Raw genomic sequence first — 17,831 nt, 5'->3', positions numbered from 1 at the left:
TCAAGCACACGGCGTACTGGGACGTCCAGGGGGCCTTTCGGCCTCTCGACCACTCCCGCCTCCGCGACTCCGCCGCCACCAACCCGGTCTTTCGGTCTGGCCTGGAGGCGACCAAGGCCGAAATGAGGGCCGAACGGCGTCGGCGTGTCGACACTCTGAGCAGGTGCACGCTCTGGTCGATCGCGCACCCGCAACAGGAGTGCCGTGCCGCCTCGGGTGAGACGGCGTGTGACGGAAAGTGTTTGTTCTCCAAGGAGACGTTGATCAATCACGAGGTGCTTTACCCCAGGAAATAAAGGGGGTCACATTGAGATCGGGGTGCTTTTTTTTTCCGGCGGGCGGGCTTGGGGTTTTGGAAAGGGCAAGAGACAAGAAGATAGAAAGAGTGTGTGTTTGGATAGAGAATTGATTTTTGCTTTGGGCTTGACATCCTAGTGATATTTGTCGACTGTAGACGATGGTCATGGAAAGTGCGTCGGTTTCATCGTGTGAGGTATTCAGACGCTCGACATTGTACCAACCACTTCCCTTTACAAAGGCAAGCAAGTGTGACATATATCTTGACGTTCGACAATTGATCAATGAGATCCCCCATACAAAAGTTGGGTTAGGATTTTCTGAACGTTTGACGTCGGGATCAATGATTCCTCTAACGACGATGGCGCAGTTTTGTCTGGACGTTCGACCATTCAGTAAAAGGTTGTCATCGGTGAGAATTGAGACTTGAGATAACTGTCATTGTCACACAATCAACTTTTGTCTCTGACTGGGCGACATCATTGAGCCTTTGTGTTTCAGTTGTGCATGGTACCTCAGCTGGGAGGAATGTGTCCCTGAGATTCAATCATTTTGACATGTGTGGAGAGACGGGGACGAGGCTACGCTAAACCCCATCTTGCCAAAAAATGTTCCACATCAATTTATCGCCGGATTTTTTCTCTGCCGTAGATATACGGAGTGCTTTATTGAGAACTCTTGTACTGTACACATTGTCCAACCTCCGTCCTGGTCCTCAAATTTTAAGTGAAGAGGGCAAAACACGAGATAATCGAGTGTGCGAAACAACAACGAATCCCCTACGACACCACAAACTTCTTTCATTCCCTGCAGATTTCTGGGGAACTGTGTCAGTACAGGAGTAATACATACAGACACACACATGGCCACCAAAGATTGAATCAATAGTGCATCAAAACTTTTGGTCACCCAACGGAACGAGATCTCGAATATGGATTACCTCATCCGTTTCGCCCAGACACACGAAAGCTTTCGACGTCCAGAGATCGAAGCACTTTCGAGGTTGGCGGACTTGGAATGCGAAATCATGTCTTATTCGGAGGACTCACCGTTTTGTGTGATTCGGTTTCAAAACATACTACCCAAAACAAATCCGGCCACCTCTTCCGGTTCTGACGACGCGGTCGACATGACCGACTCAAAAGTCCGAGATTTTATTTCCAAATCCATCCTGGCAAAATCCATCTACGAGGTCTGGGGTCAAGGACAAACTTACGAAAATGTACACAAAGACGTCAAACGGCGGAGTCAACATTTGTGGTCCAAATTCCAAAATGTCACGTTCAGATTCTCAATAGACACCTACGGAATGACGCACGACGCCGCAGACCAGAAAAAAATGATTGATTCATTTAGCTATCTCGATTTCAAGGGCAAGATCCGGATGAAGAACCCTCAAGCCGAGTTCGCGTTGATGGAAGAATGGTCGCTACCGTCGTCATTATACACTAGTAACAATGCGCAATCCGGCCCAGCCGCTAATATTCTTGTCGACACAAAACCGAACCAAATCTTCTTGGGTCGCAAAATCGGCGAGTCGAGACGCTGGCTGAGGGAGAAACACGATCTCAAAAAGAGACCGTACATTTCCACAACGTCAATGGACGCGGAGCTGGCTCTGCTGACGGCAAACATGGCCTTGGCTACCCCTGGCAAGATTTTTCTAGATCCCTTTGTCGGGACGGGAGGGTTCATGGTTGCTGCAGCTGAACTGGGAGCCATGACGTTGGGTTCAGACATCGACGGTCGGAGTTTTCGTGGAAAAGGACTTGGACTGGACAAGGGCGTCGGAGCGAATTTCAATAGATACGGCATTTCACACCTGTTTGGCGATTGTATTACGTCGGATCTGACAAACACCCCATTCCGCAGCCCAAGAGGATCACAACAACCGTTTGGCACGCGGTGGCTGGACGGCATCATCTGCGACCCACCTTATGGCGTTCGAGAGGGGTTGAAAGTTCTGGGGACGAGGAAAGCCTCCGCGTTCTCCCCGGCGAACCCAGACGGCGGCGGCGATCAGCATGAAGTGTCGACTTCCTCACCAGTCCCACACATGATCGATGGCGTCTCTGCTCATACAAGACCGGGATACATAGCACCAAAACGGCCCTACTCCTTCAACCGGATGTTGGACGACATTTTAGACTTTGCGGCGAGGACGTTAGTCGATCGTGGTCGGCTGGCGTTCTGGATGCCCAGTGCGAATGAGAATGAGTCGGGTGAGGAGGAATCGACTCTCATACCGACGCATCCACAACTCGAACTGAAGCATGAATGCATTCAACGCTTCAACAAATGGAGTCGACGGCTGCTGGTGTATGAGAGATTGCCCGGAGCATTGGACACGGACGTTGATGTTGAAGCACTTCGTCGTGGGATGGAAGGTATGTCTGGGACCGCCGACGAGTTGAATCCTTTCCGCAAGAGGTACTTTGAATCCTTCGTAGGCACCAATGGCACGTAGATTTTCAAGGCCAAGTACTCTCCTGCAGATCGTAATGCTCGGATGTCTGTGTCGTCGACGGAGTTTCTTGCGGTTGTCGAGTCTCGCGACCAGACTTCAAGCTTCGACCTTGAGCTTTTCGACAGCAGCCACGGCATCATCACCGTCGATGTCATCTTCGTCGCCTTTCCCGACAAGCCCTCTCTCCCAAAGTTGTCTGCCGGTCAATTTCTTCTCATCAGCTTTACCACCTCGTTTCTTTTTATCTTCTGCCTCCTCCTCTTCCTTTTGTCTTCTTTCCTTCTCCTCCATCTCCTTCCGGAACTTCTCTCTCCACTCGAGGAAGCGCTCTCTAGTCACCAATGCACCGTGGAATTTTCTATTCTCCTCCTCTTCCTTCTCTCGTGCCTCGACCTCCTTCGCAGCTTCGACCTGCCTGATTCTGTCCGAGATCAACGTCTCCGCGGCCTCTTTGAGGGTGGTAACCAGTGTAAACACCATGGCCATTCCCATGCTATCTTCGATGGTGGGCTGTAGCGCATCTATTAGTTGAGACTTGTCCGCCTGGATATCTAACTGAGGGTGTTTCGCGGCATTTGGAGGAGCCGTGATGTCGAGGTGCGGTCCAACATCAGGATATGCTTCGGGATAGGTAACATTGAGTAACAATACAGGGGGCTCGGGAGCCTCGCCATGGTCGTCTGGAACGTCTAATGTGATTGATATTCGGTAGGATGTATCTGAAAGGTCTAAAATAGTGTTAGAATGTGCGTCAACTGGGGGTAGTGGGTGTATAGGCTGGTGAACCTGTAATTTCGTCTGGGAAGATGGAGTCGAGAACTTCTCGTTCCTCCTTTTGTTCTTCGATACCCATTTTGGCTTTCCTACAGTGTCTCCGAAGCACACGTAGACAAAACCTGCTGCTGCGGTAGTTGGGCAAAACGAAGTGTAAAGATCGAGTAGTGAAATTTCAATCGTTCATGGTTTACTACTTTGCTTGGGACTGTAGAATATTGCCTTTGCGGGGAATGCTATAGGCGAGCCACCTAAATTACTACCCCTAACCACTTACTTAGAAGGCCCGTGGCTGCTTTAACTGGAGAGGTCATTGTGTGGCTGAGTCATCGTGTCGAGCCCAAGTTGGAGCGGCAAGAGGGCGGGAAGCATCAAGCTTTCGGGGAGTTCGGACCTCAACTTTTAGAAACTGTCTACGGAGTACAGTCCTACTGTTTTGGTGGCAGATATAAGACCTTTGACTCATTTCACGTTGGTAGTAAGCTGAGAGACCCAACACCAGTAGATGTCAATTTTGATACCATTGACCGACTCACACCAGAACATTGATCTATTCTATACGATCAGGCCCCGGGAGGATATTGAGCATTATATCGGTTACCGCGGAGTATAGAAAGCTCTACATGTGTGTGACTGATGAACAAGTTCCATATACCCCAAGCGAACGACCGCCAATCAGTGATAAGTGGTTGTGAGAAGCGAGCTCTTGTGCTTCACCATATCACCAGTAGGTCACCACCTCAGCTCTTGCAAATGGGTGTGTTACCGCCAGAACCACCCTCGGACGTGCAAATCGGTGCATTACAGTGCTGAAGTGCCTCCCAAATGTGCTGTTCATTGCATCTGACCTGCGAAACACATTTTGTTGTGAGGGTTTTTTTCTCTTTTCCCGCCCTGTCAAGACGGCAAAGTGTAGGCTATTTGAAAATTCGCTTACTATGTCGTAGCAATTCGCCGAGCAGGCCGCAGCACCCACGCCGAGCTGGGCACAGCCGGAACCCTCCTTATACCCGGGGGCACCATCACAGGCAATACCATGTTGTATGAGAGCGAGGAGAGCAAGGAGACTGGCGGTCGTCTTCATCATGCTACTTCGATTTGTGGAGATAGAGAAGACGGGGAGAGGTTGTGATCGATCGATAGAAGATTATGTGGACGCTGAGTTGTACAGCGGGACTGTTGAGAATTCTGCAAGGACAGAGAGCAATCCATTGACTATATATATATAAGTACGGCACGAGGCCTGACCTGGGATCTGTTGACCGTTCATTTTTGCTCGTCAGCCTACCAGAGCTCGACGATCACTCTATAGTCCACCTACTCCGTACAGTAGTATGGGATGCTACATGGTGTAGTTGGTGGCGCGTGCTTAGACTGTGGCCGAAGGTCTGAGAATGGTAGTCCTCCCCCAGGTGGCATGAAGGAGAGGCCGCATCTGCGATTTCAGTCTGTATGTACGTTTCACCAGCCGACCGACGTCTTTCCCGACCGAGCATGAACGAGCGTCTTCTCCCGCAATCTCATCCAGTGGTCTTTTCCGTCGTCGATCCAGACATCGAAAGGCTGTCATGACCATCATTCTGTCCAGTCCTGTGTCCTGGATAGTTTAAGCGTGAAACCTGTAACCAGGGTACATGGGTGGACCCTACATAGGTACGATACTTCGAAGACTTGCGTACTCCGTAGGCAGACAATCAGAAGATACTAGCTATTCAACTCAACACAGATCAACTGCTCTAGACACAGCCCAAGAATGTATAATATGATACAGAAGTCTACCAATTACTTGGGCACATGTAGCATGTTGGATTTTGCGGGGGAATGCATCGAGTCTTGACCGAGTCGAACACCTGAACTTACCACCCAACCACATACTCTCAACTGGCGGGATGATTGGAGTCCTCCCGTACTCCTGAACTCGTCATGATTAATGCTTTCGTTCTGTCCTTTCATCGTCCTACGGAAGCCAACAGGAAGATCCCGAATTGAAGGTATAATGAATGCGAACACTTTGTGTATTCTCACAAATACAACGCCGTCGTGACTATTGGTTGAAGTGCCATATGTGCCGTGCCTGCACGACGGAATCCGTCTCCACCTTCACCTTTGTCCCCCCAAAACAACTTGAGAGATGGTTTTTCGTCTCCTCCCTCTACATCATTTCTTCCTCCATCGTTTGGTCCTCCCTGACGTGGCCACACGTCTATGAGATCGACCAGCGTAGGTAAGTGCCCGAACGTCGCTGGTTGTGGCCCCTTCGGCTTCCGCAACCCGAGGTAGGTGGCCAACAGAGAAACTAAAAACAACGACACCGCCAAATAGCAGATCTGCGGTATCCTCATCTCGATGCCTTCCCAATAAGGTCCAAAGCCCATGCTGAAGATCCAGTGTACGGCCGTCTTGAAGATGAACAGGGCCATTGTCTCCCAACTGCCAATAGCAACCTGAAAGGCGCCGTTTTGGCGACTTTCATCCAGACCACTTCGGCTCGCGGTCTGTCTCCAAAGGCTTTCGTCCCGAGAGCACTGTACCAGTAACTCGACGATATGGAGGTCCATGGTGATACCGCCCAAGAAGGCACAGGTCAACAGATATTTACACAGGAACCAAGGTCCGAATGTGTAGAAGCTCTGGCCGAGCGAAGTGGAAATTGCGATGAAAGCGGTGACGTCGACCCAGTCCGGGATCAGACTCCAATCGTTCGTGTATGACCGACTGAAGGTGCCCCAAGAGGGACCTATGGATTGCCCGCCGACCTGGTAGGCCACCGTCACCGCGATGAACCACAGGAAGGCGACTGCTGTGACCGCCCACACAAAGATGAGAGCTCGCCGAACGTTCGAATGAGCCTTCAACAACGATCCCTGCCGTACTTTCGGTAGCGATGGAGAATCGTGCAGTCCGAGGGTTTGTGTGTCGTGGACACTCAACATCGTCCGTCTCGTCAATGGCTTCAACCATCCCAGGTCTCGACAGACTTTTGCGGTGTTGATGGGATTCGTCGACCACGTTGAAAACTTGCAGACCACAAGCGCCCAAGTTGCGATAGAGGCTTGACCCAGCAACCCAAACCCAAGAAATATGAGAGCGTAACCAGACACGATATCGTACGTGTGAAACCCAAGTTCACCTGGATCCGAATACTGTTTTACCGACTCGACGATCACCATCGAGCCACATGCGTACGATGAGATGAGAGACCATCCCCAGATGACGTTGACCGGCCAGGAATGTACAACCGAATTTGGACAGCTGGTGAAAAGGCGCAGATTGGAATTGAAAGTCAATTTGCGACGAGCGAGGAGTGAGAACCGGAGGCTCGTCGAGTGAACCAAGCCGGCGATGTCGGTGAGGAGTGTGATCCAAAAGGCCATGGCCAATTGCACAAACGGTCCGATTGCGCGTTTGTGGGTGAATGAAGGTCCCCAGTGGTCGTGTGTGTCGTTCGTTGATGACTGCACGATTGAGCCGTATATGATCGTGGCCAGTCCAGTGAGCCACATTGCTGCGAGTCCCAGAATACATACTCTGCGAGTCAAGGTCCCAGATTCCGACACTTCTTCCAATGGCGGCACATCATTGCCTTTGTTTGAAAAAGAGGCCGCGTCTTCGATTTCAGTCTGCACGTCTGAGCGCCAACCAACATTTTTCCCGACCAAACTTGAACGAGCTTCTTCTCTCGTCTCTCCAGTCTCGCTTTTTCGTCGATCCAGCCATCGAAAGGCTGCAAATAGCATGATAATCGTGAATTTGCTATTTATTTGATGCTGATGTGGAGTATGTCGTTTTGTTTGTACGGTATTTACGCCCTGCTATGATGCGATTTGTTATGGTAGTAAAGCTTGAATTCAAACATGTACAGAGTAATAGGATGAGAATGAAGTAGCAATGTAGAGGAGATCAAGGACTCTCTTGTGATGTACATGTAGTCTGTACTAGCGTGGCTCAGCAATTCGACACAGCCACCTTAATCCGTAGTGTGCCTTGTCCCCAGGCATACTTAATAATCGTCCAATACGGAGTATGTTAATTAGCTATGGATATCCTAGATACGGAGTAGTTTTGGCGTGAAACCGGTATGTATGGGATGGATGGGTTGCCTAAACTTCAGGTACTTTTCGCCCCCTTGGCATCGCTCGAGATCGCCAGAATCCGAACGTCGCTGTGAATGATACAAGGCTCGAGAATGAATTCTAACGTACTACTCATTCAGACTCCCCCTGAGAGTCGAAGCAATTGAACAATACCGACATGCTTTCTACGTGTAGCATGCCATAGTGGAGTCCGTCCTTTTGAATCTTGATGATTCACGTCGACTCTCCTGGTGTTGAGGAGTGACTTGATAACCTCCTCGCGTCCGTTTCGGGCCGCGGCCAAAAGTGGTGTCCTACCACAATCATCCGCACGGTCGACATCGATTCTGTGATTTTCGAGGAGTAGCAACATGTTGACCACCCCGATCATACCGTACCACGCCGCCCAAAAAAGGGGAGTACGGTTGCCACTATCCTTAGCATCTGGGTCGACTCTTTGTCTCGTGTCCAACAGCAACATCTCAACAATGCGTTCGTGTCCCCCGGCTGCAGCATAGGACAATGGTGACCGGCCGTGATTGCTCTTGGCATCCGCATCAACCTTGTCGGTGTCGAGGAGCATCTTGAGGACGACCTCGTGACCGTGCTCGGCGGCGAACGACAAAGGTGTTCGACGTTGAGAATTCTCCGAGTCTACGTCGATCTTGTTCCTTCTGGCAATCAAGAGTCTAACCACTCCTTCGTGGCCGTACTCGGCCGCCCAAGCCAACGGAGTCCCCTTGTACCTGTCGTCCCTCGAGTTTATTAGCCGGTCAACAATGCCACCCGTGCTTTCAACAGCCAACAACTTGACCACCACACATTCAAGACCACAAAATGAAGCAATTATCAAACTGTTGAGTCCCGTGGGATAAATCATACGCTCGTTCAAACGTCGACGGTTCCAATGACGCTTGAACCAAGACAACGGAGTAGTTGGGTCTTGATCACAAAGTCTGGATGCCATGGAGGCCATCGTACCGTCGTCGTCGTCGTCTATCTGGGCATTGTGGAAATGAGTGACCCAATTCTGGGCCGAATAATCGAGCAAAATATGATCGTCGGTCCCTATCTTCGAGGAGTCCGAGTCTGCGGCAGTAGTAGCCACATGGAAGGAATTATTCTTGACTGCAACATCATCCCATAAAAGGCGCCACATGCAGATTTCTGCCAGAATTCGGTGAGACTCTGTTACCTGGAGAGATTTTTTCCAACGAAGAAGAAAACCTGTTTCTTCGTTGTCGACAACAACACTGTCTGAGTCTGGAGTTGTTTCCTGGACCAAGAATTCCTTGGCTGTTTGGTGAAGCAGGTAAATCTTGGAGTCTATAACGGTCACAAAGAGGCCACAGATTTCTCTGAGAGTACTACGGAAGCGGGTCTCTGGTTCGAGTTCGAGATCGTTGTGTCCCCTATGGTTTTCTTTGATGGCCAGTGCTACGGCCATTTCTTTCAGAACCAAGGGCCTTTCGGCGGCCACGACGATGTGCAAGATTTTCTTTGCTTTTGAAGGGTTGCGAGTCTTGCCCAGAATTTTGTCGTAGACCGCCTCGATGGTTGTGGGAAGATTGCGGATGGTTAAGCGCAAGGACTCTTTCGTAATGTCGACACTGTCCTGGATAATCTCAAATATCAGGTGCACCCAGAGATACGTCCGATGTGGAATCCGGTTCATCTCATCTTTCAGAGTCTGCTGTTCTTCGGGTAGGAGTTGGAGTCGGGAGGTCAGGTCCTTGATTTTGCTTTCAATGACGACGTTGATCTCTTTGGAAATCTTTCCGACCTCAACCTCGCCTTCACCGTCCAAGTGAATGGCAGGTATAACGGTATTGAAAAAGCCAAAGTCTCGCTGAATTTGAGTGTATGGCCTACTTGTCAGGAGGAATTTCAAGGCGATTCTGTTGTTTTGTGCTGTACGCCCGAAATTGCTGTTGCGCAAGGCTTCCGCGAATTGACGTTGACCCCTATCTTCACACTCATCCAAGGCATCCAGGACGCAGATAATCTCACCACCAGCCGGGGAGTGTCCCGTCGTTGAAACACCACCATCATCGACCGACATATCCTGATTCACCGTGTTGATGATATCAATAAGGATATCCCAGAGGCCACGGAAGGAACCTATGAGCTGGTCGCCGTCCTCTTCGAACTTGGTCAGAATCTCTTCCGACAAAAACTTGGGTCTTTGAGTGAAAATCTGTCTCAGGATACAACACATGCAACTCTCCGAGGTTCTCTGATCAACAAAGTCATCCTTGAAGAAAAAGTAACAAGTAGTTCTCCTCTCGTGCGTGCTGCTCCGGAGGACCTCGTCAACCAAGTACTTTGCCAAAACTGATTTCCCACATCCCGGGTCGGCAGATACCCTGAGCAAGCACGACGATTTGTTGTCTTTCCAAGTCTGAAACAGTGGATGATGTGTAAACCATTCACAGGTCCCTTTGACTCGCCTCGGGTTCCTGTCCTTGCGATCTCTGTAAGCCGAAGTGTATAATTTCCTCATCAGTGCTGCCTTTCTTTGTATTTTGATGAGCTGGTCGTTCTTCTTCTCGGCCTGCTCCGAACTTTGTTGTTGTCGAATGTACATCTGGTTGACCTTATTGTAGGTTCGTGCTCCGATGGCGGCGGTGTCGATGATGGCCATACTATTCAAGGCCTGACATCTCCGATGTAGATTCTCCACGGCATCTCGTGTTCTTTTGGCGAGGAATGCCCCCCTAAGTCGTTGCCAGCTCAGCACTCGATGATGACCACTTTGACATCTCTTCTCCAGATCCTCCAACAGAATTTCTAGTTCATATCGACATGTTGAAATGAGCACAGGAGTTCTGTCATTGTGCTTGATGATGCCGAGACCAAAACAGAAGTGTCCGTCTCTTCCGGAGATGCTTCTTCCTCCTTATCTGGGGTACTTGTACTCGCCGTAGTCGTAGTCGTAGGAGAGTGACTGCTGCTACCCTCGAACGCCTCTCTGGACTCTGGATCATCAATCATCTTCTTTTTCATTTCGGAAAGGACGAGACTCAGGACTTCGAGCTCTGCAATGAAACTTTTGGTGTCGGCTGGGGCATCGTTCCAATCCAACCCAAACTGGACACCTAGCTGGATAATCTGGGCCACGACGCCGATGACGCCCATGATCCCTAGTGGATCGGCCATTTGCGTGCGTCTCGTCGGGTTTCTCACCCCCTTTTCAAACAACACTCGACAATAACGGAATAAGCGCAGACAATGATCAATATGGGAGAAATACAGACACCGTTTCTTGGGTTTGAGATAGGGTCCAAGGCGAAGTCTGGCTGGGTTGTGACTACATTAAGCGAGTCGGTTTACTTGGATGGACGAGAGGCTGCCACGTTGGTGTCGCTTGTTCGTGCACTTCAAAAGCCAATCAGAGTATATTGAACTCAACACAAATGAGCTGCTCTACACACAGCCCCAGAATTCAACTATGATACATAAAAATACTACACCACCATCGACCGAGTAGCTGGAACCTTGTGCTTTTTCCAGAAATCGCCGTCAAGTTCAACCTATGGGCTTCACTTTCCACTTTTCAGTCGTACCGAATTCCAGTCGACTCTCCCTGAATCGCCATGGATCAACGTAGAGTCTGATCCCAATCTTATCGCTAAGCAAGTTGTACACCCGAACTATACAGTAGACCCTTTTTCTCTCGCCATTTTCTTGGGTTCCAAGCTCTCTCATCTATGTAAACGGCAGTCAGTCAGTCAGTCCGTAATGTTCTTGTGAAGCGGTAAAGCGCTGGTAACAACAGCATATGTATTGGCTGCAGTATTCCGGGGGGCCTCACTCACCAGGTTATATTGATTCTGGCTCATGTAAAACTCAGTTTCACATGGTCCAAGGGTGGTCTTGACCTCGAAGAGCCATTCCACTCGTGTCTTGAGGCCTGGGTCAGCGTACACGGCATCAAAGGGCACCCACTGAGTAAAATTACCTGCGATGAATTCGGTGACAAAAAGCAGGTCCAAGGCAAAGATTCCTGCAGTTCATCAATCAACATGTTCTGTAAAATTGTTAAGTGGACTTCGAGAGCGGCGTCATGGTCGCAAAACACAATATCGGCCGTTTCTGGTTCACTCCGCCGAGTGACGTGTCGGTAGGATTCATGTGCTTGTACGAGGTATCGAATGTTGCTTTGCCAGTTTTCCAGTCCGAAGTTATCGCCCAGCATGTATTTGAACACTTCATATACCTGTATATCTAGGTTAACAAATGTGGGCTGTGACTGAGGAGGGCATGTTGTTTGGCTCACAAAAAGCTCACCCGCCGCGCCCAATCTGAATTTACTGAGCCACACATCATTCCCAAATAGGTCGGGGTAGTCGTCCGGGTCGAATACGGTGTGGTCAAGCACAAGGCCAGCGAAATCTGCGGCCAAATCGTTCAAGTCTGCAGCCTCGTAACTGCGCCCGTGAAGTCTGTCTCCAATCTTCGATGCTTGTTTGTGGACATGCTCGATCACCTTCCAGTAATCTGGCGCATCGACCTCATGCCTGATATCTACGGGAAGAGCTCGATAGGCTTGCCGATGGTATGTTTGGATTTGAATAGGACTAGTGGGAAGGGTTGTTTCGTCTTCGGCCAAGTCTGGGGGTGGTACAGCTATAACTGGTGGGGTAGGTGCTGGACGCCGTGTTTCTGGCAGCCATGACACTCGCGAGATTCCTTCCTCGAAGAGGATGTCATCTGTGCCAGTCCCAAGCTCGTTGAGGATTCTATATATTTGCTTCTCCGCCCTAGAGTCAAAGATGTCAAGGAGCTCTGTGGCGATATAGCCTGGGAGTTGCGAGCGCATGCACTGCCTGGTTGCTCTTTCTTCAGACGGAAGGGTGATTTCAAGCTTATTGTGTTCATGTTTTGAGATCAGAGAAGGTCTGGAAGTGGGAACCTTGACTGGATGCTCGTCTTGCGTGACGACGAGGTAGGTAAACATCTCGGAGGAGGTGTGAATGGTCGTATTTGCCAGAGCGTCATACAGGAGTCTGCTCTGATTTGAGAATAGCGCACTCCGGTGCGATATGGCGCAACTGAAGCAGCAAGGGTCAGCTTCTATTCCGATCACGAGAGGGGGTCGGATCATTACCATGAAATAGGATAGGCACATTCATGAAACTGAGCAGTGAGGGTATCACTCGGTGTCGAAACGCGGGCCGAGGTTTCCGATTGTACATGTCGTGCGAGATAATGGTCGTCTAGACCAAGCAGTCGAATCAGCTTGTGTATAGAATTCACTTGTTCATAGTTGAAGTCAAGCATGACCAGCTGATCTCCGAACTCATTGGCATAGGCTTCATTGTCAACAATGAAGAACGATTGTGACTTGGAGCGGAATTCGATACCTCCGGTGGTTGATCTACAAGGCAAGTAAGCGCATTCATCGAGTACTTCCATGCTGTGCCTGAATTGTGAACCGTTGCTGCTCATATCCAGCAATTCTGATACAGCCAACATAAGCCTTTTGATATTGTTGGCCGACTTTGTCTTACTTTTAGCAGCTGTGGCGAGCTGTTTCATCATGAACGTTGGAGTAATGGTCTCGATCGCAAGGACTCGTACAAAGAAGTCTTGCAACTCTGAATACGTTGCGGCAACTGGAACAAGGTTGCCGACGTCCATGGTAGAGTGCCAGACGCAAGAGGTCGATTGCAACCAGTCATTGCTACGAAGATCAAGTATGAGTTTCTTCTCCTTGAAATACCGCCTGCAGATTTTAGCACATGCATACTCTTCACAGCCAAGTCGACCAACCTGATATCCTGCCTCTGTTCCACAGTGACAGTCATATTGGCAAGATATTTGTACACTTTCATAACCGTAGTTTGCAGCTCCGCATCAACCCCAGGGCCCCGTGAATCCCTGAGGTACTCAAGCTCCTCGATCAAACATTCGATTGAGACACTTGGGACTTGGAGATGTGTCTCAAATAAGCCTGAAACAACGCTCTTATCATATACCGAAGTTATCACAAATCTCCGATGGAGTTCAATTTGACTTTCCCACACACACTGGTCGATGGTTCGCCAGAGGTTACTACTTGAGTCCCAAATGAGAGGGCTGTTCTTGAAAGAGCCCTGGAGGCTGTCAGCAAGTGCATCAGCCTAGAAAATATCACTAACCTGAATAGCCTTTCGATCCTCCAAAGTCACCAGATCAGCCATATTCTTGTAGAGCCATCCCATTGTCACTGAGTCGATCTTCGGCCGCTGTCTTGTTGCAGAGAGCAGTGAAATCGCTTGGCGATAGAACCACAAATCAAGCCTGTAACATATACCCAAATCTCTTAAGGCTGGCCAGTCGGAGATCAGATGTTCCTGCGCAGCGTCGGGCAATGATAGAATCGGCAGTTGTTTTTCAACGCCATATCTCCGCGCCACAGACAGAATTGTCTCACTTGGAAACCAGCATTTTGAAAGCTGTTCAGTTCCGCCATGTTGGCAGAGCACTTGGCACTTTTGCAGCACTTCGTTCAGCTTAGAGTTAAACCGACACGAACTGCTGTACTCTTTCGCCCAATAAGCTTGGATCACAGACAAGAATAGGATTGAATCCCGGCCATGAACAACCTCGAGTACCCAGTGTAGCTTCTCGCGGTTTGAGACGTCCTGAAGAGGTGGATACCATCGTACACCAGCAACTTCAACCAGCCACTGTTCCCAGGTTTTGCCGCCACGTGATCTGGTTGCGACCTGGGAAGACTGATAGATTTCGTTCAAAAAGTGCCTGCCATAGTCTGGATTCTCATTGAGGCATACCAGACATTCTGCATGATATGGTTGACTTGAACGCATAAACAACAGATTTGAAGTGCTATAAATGCCGCCAGAGGTTGCGGCCTGGACTTTGTCTTTAACATTGAAGTCCTGGTTAGAAAACCAAAAAAGAAGTTCCGACGAACGCAGTATGTCAAACATTTTCCTTGTGCCTGACTTTGTCATTTTCCTGGTGATAGCAGAGCAGATCTCAAAAGAACTGCCATGTCGAACTCCTAGGGTTAGGTATACCTCACGTCGTTTTGGTGCAGTAGCTGCGTCCGGTTGCAGGACCACAAGTTCAATGTCCGTGGGAATCAGGATACGGATACATTCAGAACCAGTGCCTTCGTCAACCGCGTGTGGGAGGAAAATGTCTGATCCAGGCCGGTGCCATTCCAGTGCCCCACCAACCCGGACAGGAATGAGAGGCAAGTCGTAGATCCGTTTCTTGTATCTTATATTGCTAAGGGCCAGCCCATGTTTGATAAATAATGCAAACGTGTCATGCCACGAATCGTCCAGTGATCGGGAATGAAAACTTGAGTGACGACTTTCGACGTCACCTTCAATAAGGTCCAAAGCCTCTTCGAAGTTCAGCCTCGCAATCCCAACCTCAAGCAGCGCTGGATAATATGCTACTTTGTATGTATTTGACAAAAAGCACCAGGGTAGCCCAGTTCCTGGCAGGAGGGGCTCGGACTGATGAGTAAAATCGGGAGTCAATATGCGAAGTTGTTTCGGTTTGCGCAAGGTTTCGAACTCCGAAAAGAACAGCTCGTTCTCCCTCAGTTTCTGCAGTACTAAAGCCAGTAGAGGCTGGAAAAATCCGACCATAGCTTGAAGCGGAATATAAGCAAGCCACTCATAAGAAAGGTTACTTCTTTCAAGAACCAGTCTTTCTGCAAATGTGCAGAATAGGGCCGCAATCTCGTTCCTTAACGCTTTGTTCCAAGCGTTATCCGAAATGGCCTGCCTACTGCCAGTCAGGATGAAGTCTGCATTTATCAAAAAAGGGAGCTCTTTTATCTGCATAATAGGCAGAAACGCAAAGACATATTGACCTGATGATTCGAGGAGTGGGGAGCCATCATTTGGGGACGAGATTGGCAGACCGATTGTGACATTAGAGGTTGTCTGGGAACGCTCAGCGTTGCGAGGCATGTTCGATGCTTTGCTGGCGAGGACTCGGTAAAAGTACTCAGTGGCTTTTGCACCCTCTCGAGAAACGATCGTCATAATACTTTGCTCCGCATCGATAGACTTCTCAAAAGAGATCATCCCGTTCGTAGCTTCAGCATTCTCGAAGCGAACGGATAGCTTCTTTATCTTGCGCAAACCGAAGACGATACTTGGGTGTAAAGATCTCAACTGGGCGCCAAGAGTTTCCAGTCCGTCATTCTCGCTGAACGAAAGTCGAAGTCGAAAGCGGGTGCGAACATTGTCTGGCAATTGCTCCCCAGGTTCCCATAAAGGCTGAATCATGCCGATTCCTTCCTCGTTCCGTTGATGCTTGAAGCGAAAAGACCACACTCCAGAGGTAATGTGCACCTGGTCTGCCACTCCAAAGACAGATTTGAAGCCAAACCCCTTTTCTCCAGTGGAGTTTTGATCAAGTGTCTTGGAGCTTTCACCAGTGCTACAGATTGCCAACACATCCGACAAGGAGAAGCCGTCTTCGTTGAGGTCGACGATGAGCTCTGTTTGAGAGACAGTAAAACTAATGGTGGGTATATCATCATGTCGAGAGTATCGGGCGTCGTCTGCATTCTGGAGGAGCTCATAAAAGAATCTGAAAGGGTAGTCGTAGAGCTGGTTGGAGATCCTGAAAGTGACAATGAGAAAGATGCATCTCTGCCTGAAGAATCACCTACATCTTGGTGAACTGAGCCAAAACCTTGCGTGACTTGGTTGCCATCATAGTGATCTTCTTCCGGAAAAGTTCCGAGCCCGCCTTTCGTAGTTGATCATCATCTTCATCATCGAGATCTCCATGCCCGGCTCTAATGCAAGCGAGGATATTCTTGACATCCTGTTCGTCCTTCGGCTCAGTCAATGGGCTATCGTACAAGTTCTCGTAGAAATCTGAAAGCTCTGGATCAATCATGTTGGTGGCGATGCTAATTCTCCTCTCAAGTGTAAATTGCAGATGTCAAGAAGACAAAGCAACTTGTCAAGGAGGCGGAACGCGAAGGAACCCTAAAGTAGCCATCGCAGGTAGAATGAGCAAAAGGGACGTATGTCCTGTCATGGCGTGTAGCGAGACGCCCTCATCAGGGTTGCAAATGCTACCTACGGTAGATAGTACCCTAGCATTAGGCGCTGCCATGTCTCCTGTCGCTTTCACAAGTGGGCCTTGGTCGTGTTTGAAGTTGGTTCCCTTGTCGTCCGACCTTGATGAGCTAACATCTAGATAGCATGAGAATGCGACTGCGAGAACGAAAATGTCTCGAATCTTGATGCAGGATACGCTGATGCAGGGCATGAGAACAATCAGAAATCAACATCGAGGTGATTTGAACCTATCGGCAACGAGAGTGAAGCTTCGTCTGAGGTCGATTGTATGGAGTAGATGCCGCCGTGACGAAACTCGGTAGAGACAGTTCGTGCATATCGGCTCACTATGCCGAGCGTGTTGGGGTCCGTTTCACGAAGCGCAATGCCTGCAGGGATGTGCATTAGTTGTTTTAGCAGCGCATTAGGCACGGTTCACTGGTCAAACGCCGTATTTCGAAGCTTGGGATGAATGCGTACTTCACACCATAATCACAGGCGACGATACAAGCAGTGTTGGATAGCGTGTCACTGGGAAGCTGCAGGGTAGAGTTTATGCCACCTTTCCTTAGGCTGCTTCACTTCGCTGAGTTGGATATGTTGTACTCCGTCTCGTTCCTGGGTCTTGGGTGCTCGTTCCGTGAGACAGCATGGATGTAGAGAAGACTCCTTACATGAACGAGGTGAGGATGAAGCTCTGGTCATAGTTACATATGGTTTGTCCTCGGACCTCGTCAAGGCCTGCCAGGGTCCGAGACGCCCTCAGGCACAGATTCAAGCCGAGAGGCAAGTATAGCCGATTTACAAGCGGCCAGACTAGGCCCTCGAGTCCTAAGACTTCCTCGCCCATTGCTTGCCACTCCAGAGGTTGCCTGTGGTCCATAACCAATAGTCACGGCCTTTAATGAGCCAAACCATGAAGCTGGGTAATCTGTAACCCATCGCAGCCCCAACACCTTTGCTCTGGCCTATGGGTACCAACTGGGTCTCGCGTTTATCCTCCTCGAACTTCCGATCCTCGCCAACAGTGCTTGTTTGGTTTCCATCAGCATTTAGTAGATCCCGCTCGATATTCGTGGCGAGTACAGGAACAGCGCTGAGGACGTTGTGGACGGCCGGCCTTGCGCTCGAGGATACATCGCCAATAGCATAGATTCGCGGGCCGGCTCT

General features: G+C 49.6%; 5 protein-coding genes across 5 annotated transcripts; 1 reads left to right on the top strand and 4 right to left on the bottom strand.

Annotated features, from left to right (window-relative positions):
* Positions 1 to 1,228: 1,228 nt before the first annotated feature.
* On the top strand, positions 1,229 to 2,764 carry PV06_10097 (uncharacterized protein; the record flags this gene model as incomplete). The annotated part of the gene is made up of 1 exon (XM_016411599.1): positions 1,229 to 2,764. The coding sequence occupies one exon, from the start codon at positions 1,229 to 1,231 to the stop codon at positions 2,762 to 2,764; it is 1,536 nt and encodes a 511-aa protein (XP_016258353.1).
* On the bottom strand, positions 1,679 to 3,690 carry PV06_10096 (uncharacterized protein). Its single transcript, XM_016411598.1, has 2 exons — positions 3,551 to 3,690; positions 1,679 to 3,492 (listed from the first exon to the last, which is right to left on the bottom strand). The coding sequence occupies exons 1-2, from the start codon at positions 3,615 to 3,617 to the stop codon at positions 2,861 to 2,863; spliced, it is 699 nt and encodes a 232-aa protein (XP_016258352.1). The 5' UTR covers positions 3,618 to 3,690; the 3' UTR covers positions 1,679 to 2,860.
* A 1,869-nt stretch (positions 3,691 to 5,559) lies between these two features.
* PV06_10095 (uncharacterized protein) lies at positions 5,560 to 7,275 on the bottom strand (the record flags this gene model as incomplete). The annotated part of the gene is made up of 1 exon (XM_016411597.1): positions 5,560 to 7,275. One exon carries the CDS (start codon positions 7,273 to 7,275, stop codon positions 5,560 to 5,562), a length of 1,716 nt encoding a protein of 571 aa, XP_016258351.1.
* A 472-nt stretch (positions 7,276 to 7,747) lies between these two features.
* On the bottom strand, positions 7,748 to 10,770 carry PV06_10094 (uncharacterized protein; the record flags this gene model as incomplete). The annotated part of the gene is made up of 2 exons (XM_016411596.1): positions 7,748 to 10,328; positions 10,433 to 10,770. The coding sequence occupies 2 exons, from the start codon at positions 10,768 to 10,770 to the stop codon at positions 7,748 to 7,750; spliced, it is 2,919 nt and encodes a 972-aa protein (XP_016258350.1).
* Positions 10,771 to 11,139: 369 nt separating this feature from the next.
* PV06_10093 (uncharacterized protein) lies at positions 11,140 to 16,494 on the bottom strand (the record flags this gene model as incomplete). The annotated part of the gene is made up of 8 exons (XM_016411595.1): positions 11,140 to 11,319; positions 11,430 to 11,516; positions 11,573 to 11,830; positions 11,891 to 12,665; positions 12,722 to 13,339; positions 13,387 to 13,709; positions 13,755 to 16,212; positions 16,262 to 16,494. The coding sequence occupies 8 exons, from the start codon at positions 16,492 to 16,494 to the stop codon at positions 11,140 to 11,142; spliced, it is 4,932 nt and encodes a 1,643-aa protein (XP_016258349.1).
* Positions 16,495 to 17,831: the final 1,337 nt, after the last annotated feature.

This window comes from Exophiala oligosperma (genome assembly GCF_000835515.1).
Source record: "Exophiala oligosperma strain CBS 72588 unplaced genomic scaffold supercont1.11, whole genome shotgun sequence".
NCBI lineage: Eukaryota > Fungi > Ascomycota > Eurotiomycetes > Chaetothyriales > Herpotrichiellaceae > Exophiala > Exophiala oligosperma.
The sequence above is the reverse complement of the archived record's forward strand: the minus strand, read 5'-3'. Positions and strand labels throughout refer to the sequence as shown.